Source organism: Cyanistes caeruleus, chromosome 8 (genome assembly GCF_971803275.1).
Source record: "Cyanistes caeruleus chromosome 8, bCyaCae1.hap1.1, whole genome shotgun sequence".
NCBI classification, from domain to species: domain Eukaryota; kingdom Metazoa; phylum Chordata; class Aves; order Passeriformes; family Paridae; genus Cyanistes; species Cyanistes caeruleus.
The window spans coordinates 14,530,755-14,549,561 of NC_141708.1; the positions used below are offsets into that span (position 1 = coordinate 14,530,755).

Below are 18,807 nucleotides of genomic sequence, written 5' to 3' on the forward strand. Positions count from 1 at the left end.
TATCAGAATGTTAGCTGTGTCTAACATCCTTTGGTTTAGTGAGCCAAACTCTCAGGGTGCATGAGAAAGAAACACCAAATAACCATCATCTAAAGATTATTTTAGTTAGTCAATATCTAATCCTTTACAGAAAAACAAAAAGCCCAGAATATGTAAACTTCAGCATACACATGGTAATGGAGATTTTCCTTCCTGTCCCAGGGAACCAAGAGACACTGTGAGCATCTGATTGCCACCAAACCCAGCCTGTCCTGTGTGCAGGACAGTTTGGGTTTTGGTTTTTGAGTTCTCCCTTGCCTCTCCAACCTCTCCCAAGGCTTAGCTCCACTGACTCTAAATTATAAACTGTGGTTATGTTCAGATAATAAAAAGATCAATTTAATTGAAGTTTCCTGTTGTCTCCTGCATCCATAAACTGGGATCTTTGCTTTGCCAAAAAATGTGCACAACTAATTACTATATGCATTTTCTGACATTGGACAAGCCACCTTCCTGACTTCTCTTTGAGGACTGAGTAAAAAATGCTCCTTGATTTTTGTTACAAGATTTGATATTAAGCTTCCAGCTTTTTTTTGTCTTTTGAAATATTTCTCTTTCTCTTAACCACACTGTGTCTGCTGTTTGCACATTTTATTTAAATGTGGAAAACAAATCTTGTCGCAGTCATAACAGTCTTGCCAATACAGAATAGATTGCAAGATAACTTAATTCAGTGCATTATTCCCCATTGCAATAATGTTGCTGCCAAAGCATAAGATGGAAAGAGCATGTTAAAATGATTATGTGTGACAGCCTCTAAATCCTTCTCAAAGGCACTGCTCGCCTCTTGGTTTCCTATCCTGTATGTGCTGCCTGTCTTGTTTGTCCCCACATAAATTGCTTGCATTTGGCTGTATGGAAACATGGGGGTTTTGACAAAAGATTTAACAAGCTGTTGTTAATATGGTTCCCACCAATTTTTGCCTTCTCTACAAACTGTACCAGCAAAGCAACGCCAAGGTCCAAAAATTATTGATGCAAACTAAAAGGATTGAAACTGATTTGTGCTAGAAATGCATCTGTCTTCTGATGCCTTCAAATCAAGACTTAGAGTTGAGCTTTGCCAGAAGACCTGTCTCATCCTGTCCACTTTCTTCATGTAACCATTTGTCAGGAAAGATGTCTTGTGGCGGGAAGTTAAATGCACTGAAAAAAAATCTAAGCATAATATATCTCATTATGTAAGAATTCTGTCATACTCCAAAGCAAAGCTGGCAATCAGAGAGACAAAATAAGGTTTTCAGGAAGTTATAATGAATTATTTTAGTGACAATTTTCCTTCTATGTTTACTTGCAATATTTCATCCAATATTGCTGAAAAGATGAGACGCTCTTCCAAAAAGTCATTCCTTTGGAAGCCTTTCTGAAAGTCAGAATTGTTTTGAGTTTTCTTAAACTAAATGAACAAGGGCTCATGCTAACAGCTCAGCACTGGAAGTTATTGATTGTGCTGATCCATTGCAGTAGTAGGAGCACATCACACAGTGATGGTTTATTTTGCTGCTACACACTGGGATCATTGCAGTGAAAAGTTAATTTTTAGGTACATTATCTGCCACTCTTCTGTCTGCTTTCCCATTTGGCATCACTGAATATCCATAAAGGGCACAGAGGAGCAGTGTACATAAATTGCAGTGAAATTAAAACGTGTGCTGCTTAGGCTGCACAGCCACTGCTGTAACAAGGCGCTCCCTTTGGCAATCCTCTGCCATGCTTTGAAGATTCCCTTCAATAATGCAGGACAAACTGACTTCAGTTTTCTTCTGAAGATCGGTAGATTTCTTCTGATGTTGTCATTATACATACAACTTCTGCCAAACATATGGAAATGTAGGAACTGACTGCCTCATCTGGTTTGCTGCCCAGTTTTTGACACTGTCAACAGGAGACCTTTCAGAGGAAGTTCAGAGGAAACCCTGGTGAATAATTATGAGCAGACTCATTCTGTTATTAATACTTTACAATTTATGGTGCCTTACTAAAGAAACATTTATCCTCACATGCAAGAAATAAAGTAGCATTTAAAAATTAATGTTGTCCTAATTTAATTAACTGCTGGAGCAAAGCTCTTCCTAGCATCTTGTACTGTGTTGATAAAGATCCTTTCCATAGCTGTTGTTTTCCTGCACAACTCACCCCAGACAGCATGTTGCTATATCTGGGGTGATGTACTTCTCTGCTGAGTTTTTGTGGGTGCTGGGCTGGACAGGCTGGGAGCACTTGGGCAGTGAGAGCTGCTGGCTGGGGTGAGTGGAGCAGGGATGGTTTTGTCCTGCCTGTCCTTGAACCCCAAGGCAGATCTGTGTTCAGGCAGTTTGAGCTTGAAGTACATCTGAACCTGAGCTAGATGTCTTGTGCTGCTTGGGAGTCACCCAGCACTGCAGTGCTGTTGTGTTACTCAGTAATGTTTTGAAAAATACTTCAGCAGGAGAGAAAAAAGGATCTACAAAGTCCTGTTTGTCTGATTCCAGAGAAATGAACCCCTGCTTAATTTCAGTAATCTTTCTGGAAAGTCACCTTTTCCCTTCATATGTGTAACAACCCAGCGCTGATGATACTGAAATGCTGCTAATGGACATTTTCCCTAATCTGTATCACCTTACTAGTCAAGGATCAGGTGCTGTTCCTACTAATAAATCATAATATAGTAAAAAGGGCCTGATTATTCCCAGCCATGATTCCTGCATTATCATCTGAACACTGCATTGTGCTCTCCTTGGGATGGCTCATCATTGAGCAGGTGCCTTGCTGGATGGGGCTCTCCCCAAATGTGATAGCTGGCAATAATATGCTCTGTTACAGTCATACATGGGAATCTCTAGGAAGACATAGAAAAATTCAGAATATGGATTATAAATCACATTATTTTAAAATTCAATGGTCTTTGGAGGTCTGACATATCTTTTGAGGCTGGCAGTATTGTATCAGCAATAATGATATAGTACAATGGTAAGTATAAGTATGAATTGCTGCACTCCAGGTAGCTGGCGATGAGTTTCTTAGGGGTTGAGCTTTTCATCCTGGAGGGAGAAAACAGATTTATTAATGGAGTACCAAAATATGAAAAGCATAGAAAGAAACAGAAGAACAACCTGTCAATTATCTGAGAGTTTTTCAGTCAATTTTATTCCAAATTTAACCTCCAAAGTCTTCTTTCAATATCTGAGCAATAGTTTCTAAACTAAATGGATAATTTAATAGTATATAATAAATATGCTTATTACCAGCAGGACATGCTGCAGACCTGAAATCCTGTTTTAAGCTGGAGCTTTATATTTAAACTTTTAATCAAGTCCAGAGTGAAGGACTTGCAGGTTTTTTCCAGGAGTGACAGATGTGTAATGGTTTTAACACGTGCATTAGAAATAGAAAATACTTTGGAAAAAATAAAAATACTAATAAATTTATACATCTTACAATGAGACATTTTTTCCTAAGTGTTACTCAGTGGGGTGGAGCTGGACTCCGTGTTCCTCTGGATGCCATTTGGGGCCGTATAGGAGATTTCTACAAAATGTATTGCAAGGAGACAAGAGGGGCTTTCAGCTGTGTGCCTGTGAGACAGGGACACTTCCAGCTACAGAGATCTTCCCTAAAGTATTTCTGCATTTCTCAGCTCTGTGTTCTCTTCTTCTCAACTGCATGGAAAGATGCACTGATTTAATATTAATTTCCTTGTACAAGCGCTCTGTTAATTATTCTGCACATATTCAACCAGGAATAATGTCATGTTTCCATCAAAGCTCTGCACAAATCCTGCATTTTAAAATGCACAGCTAGTGATCTTCCTTCCAACAGTGTGAAATGCACATTCAGAAGGAAATGGGAATCTGAGCATACTGGCATTACAGTAACACCTACTCAGGTAAGGTGTTAAACTACACCGAATAAGCCTTCAGCTTATGACAAGTTTTCCTTTATAAATGTAAGTATTTAAATCACAAGTTTCGTGCTAGTGGTCAAAGGCAAGATACTAAAATCTCAGTGATACAATACATAGCATAAATCCTTAAATGGGCAGTAAAGAAAGTCACTCAGCTATGCCATCTGGATATTAACCATGTGACATTGCCAGGTAAAACTTCTTCCTTCACCCGCATCTGATGGACCAGATGTTGCAACTGGGAGAATTCTTTCCACGCTCTGCACCTCAGAGCAGAAGAGTGTGATGTACTGTGGGGACTGTGCCTTCCACATCTTAATGTGTAACATTTCCCCCAGCCCTTTTTTTCTGGGGGGAAAAAATCATATAAACCAGGAAATATTTAAGAAATAAAGCCTTTTTCTGAAAACTAATATAGTTTTAGCTGAGAAGTATGACATTTTGGTTAAGAATGTGAAAATTCTTGCATAATCTGTGTTTGAAGAATATTTAAGATGGCTTCTAAACATTTAGAAAATAACTGGAAAAATTTTGTAGACAGTTCTTGTGAACAGAATTATGAGCTACATTCTGACTTTCTCTTTTTTTTTCAGATGGTCCTGTGTCAGTTGGAATGAGTATGGATATTGCAAGCATTGATACAATATCAGAAATAAATATGGTATTGTAGTTTTTGCAGTCTTTTTTTTTTGCTTGTTGATGCCTTGTGCTTACAGCTGCTGGCAATTCGACTTTGGGCTTGTCTCCTTGTGAAGTCAATATGGGCTAGGAGATGGAATTTTCTTTTTCACTACACATAGTGTTTATAACACTATAATAAGCATAGAAATGCAGCTGCGAATCCCACCTCTCTCAGATACAAACAAAAATCTGCTACTGAGTATTAATCTTAATGAGAAGCATGTGGATCAGTATTTTCCAGCTGAACTGTTTAAATCTTCATGCATTTCAGAAAAATAAAGATATATTCATGTGCCTTTGAAGCCATTCTCTTTCCCTATGATTAGACACAGCTGAACTCCGACTGTTTTTCTCTTCTATTGTTGCTGTCACACATTAATTTATTCCAGCTGTGTTTCATTTAATTTGTATCATTTGTTTTTGAACAAACTATGAAATAGAATGTACTTTTCTACTTAAAGATCCTTCATTGGTAGACAAATAAAGAGAAAAAAAAATTAATCAGATATTAAATATGAGTGTATTAGTAATTGGTAATTATTAGTTACCATTTAGAAAGGGGAAATAAGATCAGAACTTCAGATGATTTTATAATATTGATAAAAACACACAAAAAAACAACAGTAGTTTTAAAAGTTTTAAGAAACAGTGTGATCTTAATGTAGGACATCAAGGCATATCTAAATTGAAGGGGAATTGGACTGAGTGCTATGTTCAAGGTCTTGATAAATTTGGTACCACTGTTCCCTTTGTGATGTGACACAATCATACATGGGAAGGAGAAATTGTGCTAAAAGATTCCTTTTCTGTTTCACTAACTTCTTTTGTCTATCTGAATTTATTCAGCTTTTTCCAATGTGTTCTTAAAAAATTCTTCATTTATTAGCTTATGCGAACAAAATGAGATTTGGAACCACTTCCATAAATCATTCTAAAACTTAAAGGTTTACAGAGCCAGATTATCTGCTTACAAAGCTCCAATGACTTCAGCTGATTTATAGCCCCAGACTTAGGCCATCAGCTTTTACTGTAAATGACCATAAGAACAAAATCTACCAACCTCACATCGAGTGCCAGAAAATTTGGCAGAACAAGATTCAGTACAGCTGCTCTTGGAGCGCCAGGGACATGGAGAGTCACACTTTGTGCCCAGCAGCTGTTTCCATAGAGTTCTGTAAAAGAGAATACAACACAGGCTCCCTTTGTTTGATAATTTTGTTTTTTCTCTTTCAGGACTACACAGCTACCATATTTCTAAGGCAGCGATGGACTGATGAGAGACTTTGTTTCGATGGAAATAAGAGTTTGAGCTTAGATGGTCGACTTGTGGAAATGCTTTGGGTACCAGATACCTTTATAGTTGATTCCAAAAGGTCTTTTCTTCATGATGTCACTGTTGAGAATCGTCTTATAAGGATATACCCTAATGGAACAGTCTTGTATGCTATAAGGTATGTAAATACCTCCTGTCAGCCTTCATGGCTGCATCTACGTTTTAAACTTGTCAGGTTCTGCTTAAGAAAATGGGTCTGTTTGTAAAAGTAGGCTCTTGTGGTTTTATGAATATGTAATATTCTTGATCAATATGAATAGATTCTTAAATTTAGTAATAGATCTTCTTCCCTAAATAGACCCTTCTGCTTTCATGCAGACTGAACACAGGAATTGTGTGTTGCCATTCCAGTTTGCAATGAAACCATCACAGGGGAGAACAAGCTGTGATACTTGGCTTACACAATGTGTGGTGAATCACCCTTTGTGAAAGGTTTTGATAATTAAAACAAAATCTTAAAATATATTGCAAATAACAAAGGAAAATGTAAGTGAGAAGGGAACAAAGGATGGCTTCTTTAGACTGTCACTGAACTCTGTTTGGGATTGTATTACTTTTGTACATTAGATACCCGTAAATAATGGATTTATTTTTTTCCCCTCACAATAGATATTAGTCTGAAGATACTATTTCAAGAAGGATACATGGCATTTTTTATTTTTACTGATGAAAAATTTTGTCCCATTATTACATAGAAAACTGTTTTTTTCCCCCTAGGATCACCACAACTGTTTCATGCAGCATGGATCTGACTAAATATCCAATGGATAAGCAGACATGTACTTTGCAACTGGAGAGCTGTAAGACACTTAATCCTTATTATTTTTATACAATAAGAAAATTATCTGTGATATTTTTCTGCTAGATATTAGTAGAGTGGCTGGAATTTTCATAGAAGGCAAGGGACATTATGTGGCCAGTCCCAGCTGAATTACAGCAGTATCTGTGTGCAAAGATGTGTGCACATACGTGCACATGACATCACTGGAGCTAGCCTGGCAGTACTGAAATGCTGCAGTGATAATTAATGATTGAGCAAAATCCCAGGAGATTCTCTGAAACAGGCTTGGTTTTGCAGTGCATCCTGCAGTTTCTGTCTTGGTCTTCAGAGGGAGTTCTGGGAACAGGCATTTTCCAGCACAGATGAGACAGGGTTTTTTTTTCCCTCTCAGACTATGTAATTTTTTCACCCTGAAATGTAATTCCTTTAGGAAAGAAATAAATCAGAATAAGGGTTATTTGTAAGGCATATAGTTAATATTTAATAATTTACTGTTTTTAGATCTTGCTCTGACATATTTAGTTGTCTGTGTGTCAGTGCCTTGGTAAAAAATGTCATCAATTGATGGACAAGAGTAAATGTATTTTTTCCATTTTATCAATCAATATCCTCATGTTTTATTTGAAATAGGTTCTCTGATACTTTGTAGACAAGGTTACTTTGCAAACACAAATCATGCACTTTTGTAGTTAAATGTTTGCTATTATTTATATGACAAGACTCAAGAAAATAATTTTTGCATGGGATAATGTAGAAGAATAACCAGTTCTGTAAGATGAAAATACATATTTAAAATGTGTCAATATGTGCTCAAAATCTTTTTAGAAGGCTTTTCAGTACTTTTCAAGTTTTGCTCTGTATCTTTTCAGAAACGTGTGTGTTTGTGTGTGTGTGTGTTTGTGTGTGTGCTGTTCATCTCTTGTTGTTAATGACAAAATGGATTGCCATAAAGTTTCATTTTAGACAGAGACACAAAGGAAATTAACCCAAAATCTTCTTCACACAGGCACCCCTCCAGAATAAGCACTTTTATGAGATCTGTTTAACCAACAGTGATTTGAATTGGAATTGGGATTTATCTTTATATTCCTTTGGAAGAGCATATTGGTAAATCAATGTATATGGATTTAAATCAACAGCAGTGCCTAATGAGTCATTTAGTATTTTCTCTAGTTGCAGAATGAAAGTTATATCCCACAGGAATTTACAATTTATTTGACAGGATTAAAAAAAAAAATAAAAAGGAGAATTCCCCATATAATTAAAACCAAGCATTTTTCAGATTGATTCCATCTGTTTTTTCAACAGCACACAAGTGTCTTCTGTCCAAGGGGAAAACCCAGCCGTGTCACAACAAATGCTCCCATTACATCGATGTTTAGCTTTGAGGAGAACAGACAGAAGCAACAAATACAAAAAGGAAAGAGTGTGCCTTGGGCTGTGGCCTTTTTTTCATCAATGCACTGCAACCCTTTCTTTTGGGTAGGCTGGAAATGGGGTTTGTTTCCCCATGTGATAAGCTGTGTTAATTTATAGATGAGTAACGTCACCATCCTCCTAACATACTGCTTGCCAAGACCATTACCTGGTCTTCTTCAATTAAGAATTGTGGATGCAGAAGTACACACACACACCTGCACAAATATTGATGCTTATAAATAAAATGTAAAATCTGTAGCAAATATTTGAGCTGAAACAAAGAGTTAGGCTTTTATTAAGTGATTGTTAATATAAGGACAAATATGTCATGATATTATGAAGTAATGGCTTTATTCAATAAAGCATCCCCAGTGACCTTTCCAACAGATTTTTCTGCTATTGCTAGTTAGTAGCTTTAATTGTCTTGTACTTTCTACATAGCAAAACACATTCTGACCAGCATGCCTATTGGGTTTTTGCCCCCTTATTGCAACACTTTAGAAGGTGATGCTGGCATGTGTTAGGAAACAGAGACTTGTTACTCTGGGTCTTTGCTGTTATGAGTGCTGTGACATTTGGGAAAGTGAAGGGTTTCTGTCCTGGCTGGTTTCCTGCTCTCTGCCATGTGGCAGGGAACACCACCACTCATCCTTGCTGGGCTGAAGGGTTTGTACTCACATTGCTCTCACACACAGACCCCCAGTACAAATACATATTCATGTCTTGGGCCCATCTCTGAAATTTTCTTTTTGAACTTGTCCTTTACCATTCAGTGAAGAGCCATGTGAAGGCACTTAACTTGTGCTTGACAATCAGTGAAAATTAAAATTAGCAACAGAAAGGTAAAGAAACTAATTTGTATTAGGCATTATGAATGCTTAATCCCAAATTTACTATTCCTGTAGTTAACCCTGTTGGCATTAGCAGCTCATACTCTATCAACAATGTACAGGAATGAGACATCCTGGGCTTGAGGAATTAGCTAGGATAAAAACTCAGTGTCACATAAAGAGAGTAGAGATTACTTGTAAAAGCCAAATAACATGGGCTTAAGGATTTTGTCTCTATAAACTTTTGAAATGTTTTATAATTAGTAAAATATTAATCCCTTGAACAAAGAACAACTTTGCACAGAGGGAGCACTACTATTTAACTTTACTGACTATTGGGAAGGCTCTCTCAGTAAAAATTCTTCTTAAGAGTTTTGGAATTATTATACTCAAAGAATTTTCATAGGAAGGATCACTCAAACCTACTAATTGTTCCACTAATGAGAATATTTTGGAACAAAAGCAAAATAACCTCTGTTTCAAGATATGCTCACTATTATTCATGTGGGCACCAAGAACTTCTGTCTCACACAACTCGGAAGGCTGAATATGTTATAAAAACAAAAAGGAATTTACTGTGGTGCTCTCTAGTACTTTGGACTTTATTTAAATGTCTGCATTTCATTTATACTGAAAGGAAGTAAAACGAATCCATGGCTGGAATCATGCATAAGAACTGGTTCTATGAGCCGCCGTGTTTTGACTAAGAACAATGCTATCATTTGTTTATAGAAAATGTTACTTCTATTTTACATCCCACAATCTGGGAAATTTCCCAGCATGTGGTTTTAGGGAATTGAAAACTTAGCTTGGATACATATGCTTTTGGCTTAGTCTTTTGACACAAAAGTGTTTTAGCTTTAATTGCTATAGATGTGATAATGTGAGCAGAGATTCCAGGCCATGATACCTTTTCATATAACTGCCAGTGATAGTGAAAACAAAATTTACATTTAAAGAATGAGTAGAGAAAGAATTTTCAGGTGAAATTGTCATTTAATAGGTAACCAGCCCAGTGTTTCCTTACAGTAAAATATGAACTCGTATTTTTCCTACATGAGCTAGCTGGAGAAATCAATTCTGTTTTACCATTGCAAGGAAAAACCGCAATAAATTAAAAAGATTAAAAGGCAATTTTTTTTGTTTTGTTTTAATACACCTCTTTTTTTTCATGTGATTCTAGAGCTTTGTTCTTTTTGCAGCATGTACCCTTGTGCAAAGTATGCATTATTGTCTCACTGTAATTTACTTACAGTTGACCGAGGTCTAAAAATAATCATCAGCTCGTGTTTCTGTTCCCTAAGCTGAGCTATTAACTTGCACAATATCAATCTGTCAAATACAAGAATGATTGATCTAAGCAAGCTAAAGAAAAAAGATGTTCAAATGCTGCCTGCTAACATGTAAATTACATTAACATAATCTTGAATTAATCATATACGCTAGTCTGTAAAGTGGCTGCCTTTTATATAATGGGGAAAAGCTACAGAGGTATTTTAGCTATGATTGTGCTGCACATTGACAAGTGTGTGCAAAACACAGTTGCCTTCTGATAGATGATTCATCCAGCTCCTAATTACTACTTGAAGGTTAAGAGGGAACCTCCTGGGGCCCCTGAAGCATGCCATGCTGTTGAGCCTGCAGAAACATCAGCTTCTGGTGTCCTTGGCAAGTATCCGAGCTCCTCAGCCTAAAGCCTGTCCCAAGTGATGATTCAAGCTCAGGTTGGAGCACAGCAGCAGTGAGAGCAGTTCTGCTGCTCTCCTCATCCCTTCATCTCTGTGGGGATGGGGAGAACTCACTGCACTGAGAAACACCATCTTGGGATGCAACACATGGCACATTTCTTGCGTAGTCAAAATGCTGACAAGTGCAGTAATTCATGAAAGCTCTGTTTTCTTACAGCCTAGTAGCTTTTGCCTTTAGAATACCAGTGATACTAGGCTATTTTATTAGTTTGTCACTTATACTGAAATTGAAGATATAAAAAGACCACTTCCAAAAAGTCAGTTTTTAACTTACAAGACTTTGCATGTTATTGGAAATTCTGCCATGAACAGGCATTACAATCTGCCAAACCCCATCATTGTTTGTCTAATTGTACTTTCAGGCACAGAAATAAGAAACAGCTGAACCATAAGTGTGCTCAACACAAATTAATTATTGTGTAAAATAAACACTATTGTTGGCTTGTGTCTTGCTACAGGGGGTTATAACATCAATGATGTCATATTTTATTGGACCAGAGGAAATGATTCAGTTCGAGGTCTGGACACACTCCAGCTGGCACAGTACACAGTAGAAGACCACTTTACCTCTGTAACTGAAGCTGTGTATGAGACAGGTAAAAACACCCTTATAACATTTTCTAGGCACAGTTTGAACTGTGGCTTTGGAAACAACAGCATTAAGGAACTGAGCACATTGCTTTCTGTTAGGATTACAGTTTTCATGTTCTAATAATTATATTCTTGAAGCCATAAATAATTTTCAAGTTACAAGAGATGGAGCTAATGTAAAGACACAGAATTTTCTTGGAGATCACACATTATCTAAAGAATTATAAACAGGAATCTACTGTTCCTTCCATATAATGTTAGGGAGAGCTCTCAAGGAAGAGGAGCATGTAATTGGGCATTTAAATTGGAGACAGACCAGAGACCTCAGGGTACCCAGCTCACATCAGCCGTTCTGGATTTATAAGGCAAGTCAAAAGCCTCTATTCATATGTGGAAATTCCAAGAACATGCTGGGTGCTTTCACAGCTGCAGGAATTTGAGTTTCATGGCTACTGCTTGTAGGAATTGCTCTGTTTTTGTGGCAGCCTCTGCCTGGGCTGGTGGGCAGCAGGGAGCAGAGTGCTCCACCTGAGGTTCCTCTGCCCAGGGAAGGGTCAGGAGCGTTTCCACAGACCTGCTCGTCTGCAAGCCTAGGAAACTGCTGTAGAGAGCTTCCTCTAACTGCAGGACTTAACCTCAGAGAACAGTGTGCTCTTGTTTATTTTCCAGAGATTTTGAAAGGGATTTCAGAGAGTTTAAGACCTGCCAAACCTTTTTGTTCTTTGGATTACTCTCAGGTCCCTCATTGCTGCTCTTCACTGTGTGCGCAGTTTCTCTTCTGCTCAAGTCAGCACACCCTCGCAAGGGTGTGACTTTAAATCAAGACACACACATCCTTCAAAACTGCAGTTTCACCAGAGGATGTGGTTTTAATTGTGAATCACAGAAATATAATTTCTCTATTCCATTATTGGGTATTTCTGCTTTAATAACACAACAGAGGAACTTGTGATCTAATTTCAAGTATTAATTTGGGCTAAAAAGTGAAAGTTCTCTAAATAGATGTAAAAGCAGAAATTAAATACATACCAGTAGGCTCTAGGATCACAGAGTTTCTTGCTACTTATGTAAGAGACATCTGTTTGCCTTCCTCCTCTTTACTGCTTCTGGGTAAGCAGCATCAGGTTCAATCAAAGAAGAATAATCCTTTACTGCTGTTCTGCCCAGAAGGGTATTAGGACCTGTTCCCCATACAGGAAAGTTGAAGAGGAAACCTGCTTCATTCCTTTCACCTTCTATCACAGAATGAGGAGTTTAAAGACAAAAACGTTTAGTTTTGTTTGGTTGGTTTTTGAGTGTATTTGTTGTTTAACTAAGTAGACTAAAGCCAATTTCCAACTGGAGTTGAAGAGGCATGATCAGATGAACTGCACTCTTCTTCCAGTAAATGATGCTGTCTTCTTCCCTTTGTGTTGGCAGGAATCATATGTACTTAGTCAAAAGCCATTTTTTGTTTTAATTATACATTTTAAGACACACAAATTAATTTGATTCAAATTTCTCACACCTGCTTGTTCTCCTGTTCAAGAAAGCCATGTTATCAAGTGCTATACAGTATTTTAAAATTTAATCTCCTAATCCTCTTAATTTTCTATCGAGTCATTCTGAACTAGGTGCTATTTTCCACAGATTTTTTTTGGAAAGCAGTGCCTACTGTAGACCATATTAAGAGAAAAAAGCAACCAGATTATGGAGCTGTGTAATCAATTTTGAAATGAAAAATAATGCTTTGCATTTCTTCAGCGCCATTAATAGATATGAGAGTAGCTTATAAATAACAATTATGTTATAAATAACAGCTATTTATAACCACTACAATTCAAAGGGCTAAAGCTGAAGTTATGAGAGAAGAGCTGTGTGCTGTATTTCCTAACACAGCAAAAAAAGCAATCAGGGTTTGATACTCTGTGAACTTGAACAGACAGTACAGCTGCTGTGCAAGTGAAATATTGTACAGCAGTGCAAAACCCAAGCTCACGTACAGCCACTGACAGAGCCAAATTTAAAATGCAGTCAGCAAAATTCCTGCATAAATAACTTCAGTAAATTTAAGAAAAGGACTCTGTAGATTAATCTTGTTTGTAGAACAGCATGCATCACATAATAGTAATCACATAATAGTAAGTCACTTTGAATAATGTTAGCTAGATTTCTGGCTAGGGTTTGGTGTTGCTCTTGTTTTGGTACAGAACAATTTCATTTTGGACACGGGAAATTTAATTGTTAGAACCATTTCCTCCATGTCTTTAACTATAGTCCTCATTCTTCATACACTGATAAACTCTTGGACTCCCAAACCATATTATCTGCATCAGTGGGTGCTGTGGGTGTCCAGCCAACACCACCTGCATTCTCAGAGTAATAAATACTAATGTAAAAAGCTTGTTTTTCTTACTGGAAAAACATAAAAGCAATGAAAGACGGTTACAGTGTAGCTTTTTGTATAAATAATCATGGAAATAAGGCTGAAATGCATTTTAAAAATTCATTTAATCTATTCTCATGTCACAAGACAAGGTCATGTATATCTGCAGCCTACTTCCTGACAGATGTTTCCAGAGTTAAGTCAGACAAACTCTGAAGTGTCTGTGTTCACAGCCTCCCTAGATGACTTTTTCCTGGTGTTTATTACACGCATATTTTCCTTGTGTCTAATCTTCATCTCCCTTGCTGCATTTCAAACCTATTATGTGGATATTGAAGACAAATATCCTGCTATTTTTCAGCAACCTTTTTGCTGTTTCAAGACTGATATCTATTTTCTTAGATCAACAATTTTTCCTCTTTTTAAATTCATATAAGCATTTTTAGATATACTGTCTTTTCTATTGTTCTCCCATTGAATTCTCATCTCTTTGCTGATATGCAGCACCCAAAAATGGGTTCCCATTAGATATCCTCTGAGGATGGAAGGGTTTACTTAATATGTTCCGTGAAATCTATTCCTCTTTATCCATTCTAGGCTGATATTTGCTTTTCTTGCAGAAAATTATCGTGCATTTTTGACCTTGTTCAGCTGGTGATTCCTCCTAGTTCTCTTGACTCCTTTTTTGCCCTATAGCCACATATTCCCTGAGCTCTGGGAGCTGGTGATTCCCATCTGAGTGCAGGACTTCATACTTGTTGAATTCCATTGTTTTACTTGGGTTTTAATACTTGGTAAGATATTTTTGAACTCTAATCCTGTTGTCCAATGTGCTAACTCCACTCCTAACACACTCATGGTATGTGATCATGTTAGGGAACACTTTTGGGCACAGGGCAGACCCTGTGTGCTCCCACTTGATAAATGCTTCTATTTTCACAGCAAGCAATAGCTAATTAATCTCAATTTCCATTTTTAGTTGGAGAAAAAACCAAAAACATAATAAAAACATAATTTAAAACTTCATGCTAATTGGCTGTTGATAGCTTTTTTCCCAGCATCTTTCCTGAAGTCTGGCACTCACTGCTCAGCCCTCCTGTCAAGTCCTTGGCAGCAGCAGGAATGAAGAGGCTCAGCTTGCCCAGGTCTGGTCCAACACTGAGTGTTCAGCCCAGGAGGCAGGGGGAGATGGCAGGCAGGGCTCTCAGTGCACGTCCCCACTTCTGAAATGTCAAGTCAACAAATTGCCATATTCAAATGGTATTATTTTGGCAGAACAGAAGGAAAGAAGAGACAGAAGCATAAATTAAATCTCTGCTCCTTGATGCACAAAGACAAGATATTTGCTCTGTTAAAAAGAATGCAAAGGGAGCTGGCTGCTGCTCTTGTCTGCACTCGCTGCCAGGGTTTTGATGTCTATCTCAAATCCTGCTTTAGCCTCCTTGGGCTAGAGGCCCATCAGCCCTTGTGTGGCTGTGCAGTGCTGAAGCTCTGTGGGCCCCTGGCCACTGCCTGTTATCAGCTCCTCAGGGGGATGTCACAGCTAAGCCAGTGAGGAGCTGCTCTCATTTATAATTGGTGATCTGAAATAAAAATGTGTGCAAACTACATATAGATTATATAAAGATTGTGTAAGAATATGTGTTCGTCAGTCAAGGTCCCTTTCTAAACAGAAGCACTGCCTTGCTTTGTCCTACAGGCTCATCTGCAATTTCCAAAGGTGCAGGAGATTATTTAGCTAGTAATCAGGTTTTTCTAGGTTTTTCAGTACTTTTCCTTTTGAGATATGTTGCACTGAATAACTTCTCCTGTTCCCTTTATCAGTTATTTATTGCCTGTAATTGCTCTCCAATTGTTACTTCTGAGAACATATTCTTTGACATAGAGGTCTCACAAAGAATCCCAGAGCTGTATTCAGTAATAATCTGATTTGGTGAGTCTTCAGTCCACCTCACCTAAGATTCAAACAATTACCTATGCATATCTATCTGTTATCATATACAATTTACTCTTCTGAGCTCACAGCATCCCTCTTTGTAAACAAGCTTTTCCACCTGAGTTGAGTTGATGTTTTCCATCATGAAGTGTTGCTGAGATACTTCTGCAATGTAGAACAGTTTAGAAAGAAAACAATTTTGGATAAATATATGTGCACACATGCACTACATAAAAGGGAATTTCATTCTTAGGAAATCTGAATTTCAAACTTATTTTTTGTAAAGCATTTTCATGAAGATGAAACATATGTTGAGAAGCCTGGCCTGAACTTTCATTTCCTTTAGTTCACCTCTGAAAAGCAAATAAGAAAAGAGGTAGTTTGTAAGATCTAGACTATGAAGGACAGAAGACTGTTTTGTCTCTGAGGAAGGGGCAAATAAGCTGTAATAACATATTAGCAATTTATATTGGCACCATTAGCATCCTGCAGCAGTCAGAGAACTGAATTTCAGTTGGACAACTTATTTATTGTGTAAATGTGGGGACATTCTGAATACTCACTGCCCATGTTCATTGTAAACAAGCAATAACAAAATTTCGTACTGAAAACTACATTTTCAGTGTATAGTTAAGCCAGTAAAATCTATTTTAAGCATTTCTGTCCTCTGCCCTTGAAAGATGCAAGATGAGAAGGAAATGATGCATTGGTAGAACTACACTGACGTGCTTGTGTGAGTTGTACATCACACATTTTAGCAGACACCCAAGGGGTTAGCATAAATAATCCATGAGAGAGAAAAAGATTCTCTTTGTCCCTGGCTGCACACCTCTGTGCAGGACACCAAAGTGCTTCTTACATAAAGGGTGATGTGCAGCAGTCTTTTCCTGGAGTGGAGTTCAGCAGAAGCTCCACAGGGAGTGGCTGTGGGGAAAACAGCCCCATCCCAAAACACTTAGAGTGGAAATGAGAACTACTGACAGTATTCACAGAGAATCACCCCTTCCTTAGTTACCTCTGCTGGGACCATTCACTGGTCAGAGATGTTGCAGGAAAGACCAAAGACGCAGCATTCTGCCATCAGCTGGGAACATATGCCACAGAAAAATGGGATAATCAGAAAATGAATGACCTAGGGTGAAAAAGAATCTTGTTTAGGTTTATGTATTTCTCAAGCAGTGCAGCAACAGTCATTGTTGATAGACTCAGCAGTGGCAAGTCTATACAAAATGTCTGATAATCAGAACCATAAATTAGAATATAATTTTGAAAGCCAAAAGCCAAACTTCAATGGCAAGTTATAAAATGACATAAACTAGTTTTTATTGCCTTCAGAAAGATCTGTCCCAGACCTAGACCCAGGCCTGCTCAGCTACTGAGAAAGAGCCCATGCAGGTATGATTTTTGTGACACTTTAACAACAGTAGTTAGCTGGACCTTTTTGTACATTTTAGGGTACTTAGCAGTAGAGAGGGTTAGAGTGGGTATGGAGACTGTCATCTGCTATTTGGGTTTGTTCTTCATCTACAAGTTACAGCTACTTCTGTACTGCTGCTCTCTTGTAAATTCTATAAAACCCAAATTATTCAGCTTAATGTTCTTTTGCTGTGGGGTCACCTAAGTAGCATAACTCACCCAGGGGTGTGTTCAGAGTGTATATATTAACAGTAATTCAAGTTTTCAGGTTTACCTGAGAAAGTGTTACACAGAGTAATTCAATACTTTGGTAAGTGCTAATGCTGTGCCTTTGCTGCAGTTAGATATCTGCACAGAAATTATTTCTGTCATGTTAACAAATTTAAATCAGAGCAGTCTCACACTGAGGTGACATTCGTCATGGACAAGAAACTCAAAAGAAAAAAACATATTTTCATTTTAATGCAAGTATTTTGTTGTCACATAAGTGGCAAACTTGTGACAGTTTTGAGGAGTTAATTTGAGCTGTACTTGAGTTAACTCTGGTAAAGTCAAGACTAGGATTTCATGAACCTGTGTCAATTTTGATCTGGCTGATGGCACTGTGGTCTCAGATGTGCCAGTCAAAGGCAATGAGATACAGCATTACTCTCTCATATGCAGCTCACACAACAGCAGCAGCAAATCTGCTCTTTTTAAAGATGATAACTTTTGGTACATGCGTGGCATAGATGAAAAAGGGACTGCAATATTTCCCTATCTTAATTTTATCCCATTGTTCATTTCTTTAGCATGATAAGTATGCACTGAATACTTTTTCTCGACTACTGCTTCCTTCAGTTTATTACAGGAGGAGCTCTGATGAATTCTATATATAGGTTGCTTCAAAATTTCCATTATAAAAGCTCTTCTGAACTCTTTAGAGAAATGCTGACACTATTATTATCATGTCCATGATATGTCTTGGATTCTGGAAAGAAGAAAGCCTTAAGGTTAAAGAAATACCTCTTTTTTGCTACCCAAAGAGCCACTCAGCTATAAGCTGTTACATCTCTATTTCTCTTTGTTCACATTACTTCAGAAATTTCTGGCATCAGAAAAAATAGTAACACCAGAATATTCAAAGGACTCATCTAAACTTGGAAATTGCAAACTGTGGCTTTTAAATTTGATATTTTGAACTAACTTCCCATGTACGCACATGACTTTTATGCTGAGGTAAATAAAGTTGTAGGGCACTGACGAGGAGAGGGTGTATTGAAAGATACCTCTGTATTCCAGAGGTTTCCTTCTTAACAACGAGTTCTTCAGAGGCTGGAGCAGAGGAAATCCCAGGTGCCTGTGACACACTGCAGGAAGGATGGTCTGATTCCTCCACTCCCCTTTGCTGGGCACGTGGCAACACATCCTTCCCTGTGGTCAGCACAGAAGCACAACACAAACAGCTTTTGTGGAGTATCCCATTCCCATTCCCTAAATGTGCTTTGTGCTTTTGTTGTACAGACTCAGTGCTTTTCCATAGCACTGCTCTCATTTCAGAGCACAGATGAGTGCAGATAGGGAAAGTAAGGTTGCACAGTTGTCTGTCAGTTTTTCACTCCCTGCCTTTTGAGTACTTTACTTTGGCCTGTATACACTTAAAATCAGTTTTGGTGAGAAAAATGACATTTATTGAAACAAATGTATTGATAAAAGTCACAGCCTCGGTAGAGGTACACTGGTGTAATATCCCTCTTTTCATGTAAAAAATGATAATGGTGTAAAACATATTTGTATCTCTTGCCT

The 18,807-nt window shown here is 37.8% G+C and overlaps 1 protein-coding gene across 1 annotated transcript in view; it reads left to right on the forward strand.

Moving 5' to 3' along the window:
* The window catches only part of LOC111931217 (gamma-aminobutyric acid receptor subunit pi-like), a 47,336-nt gene that overhangs the window by 19,331 nt on the left and 9,198 nt on the right, over positions 1-18,807 (forward strand). The window contains exons 4-7 of the mRNA XM_023929698.2: positions 4,516-4,583; positions 5,837-6,054; positions 6,654-6,736; positions 11,173-11,310. Of these exons, the coding sequence (XP_023785466.2) occupies positions 4,516-4,583; positions 5,837-6,054; positions 6,654-6,736; positions 11,173-11,310 (507 nt within the window). The remainder of the gene's footprint in view (positions 1-4,515; positions 4,584-5,836; positions 6,055-6,653; positions 6,737-11,172; positions 11,311-18,807) is intronic.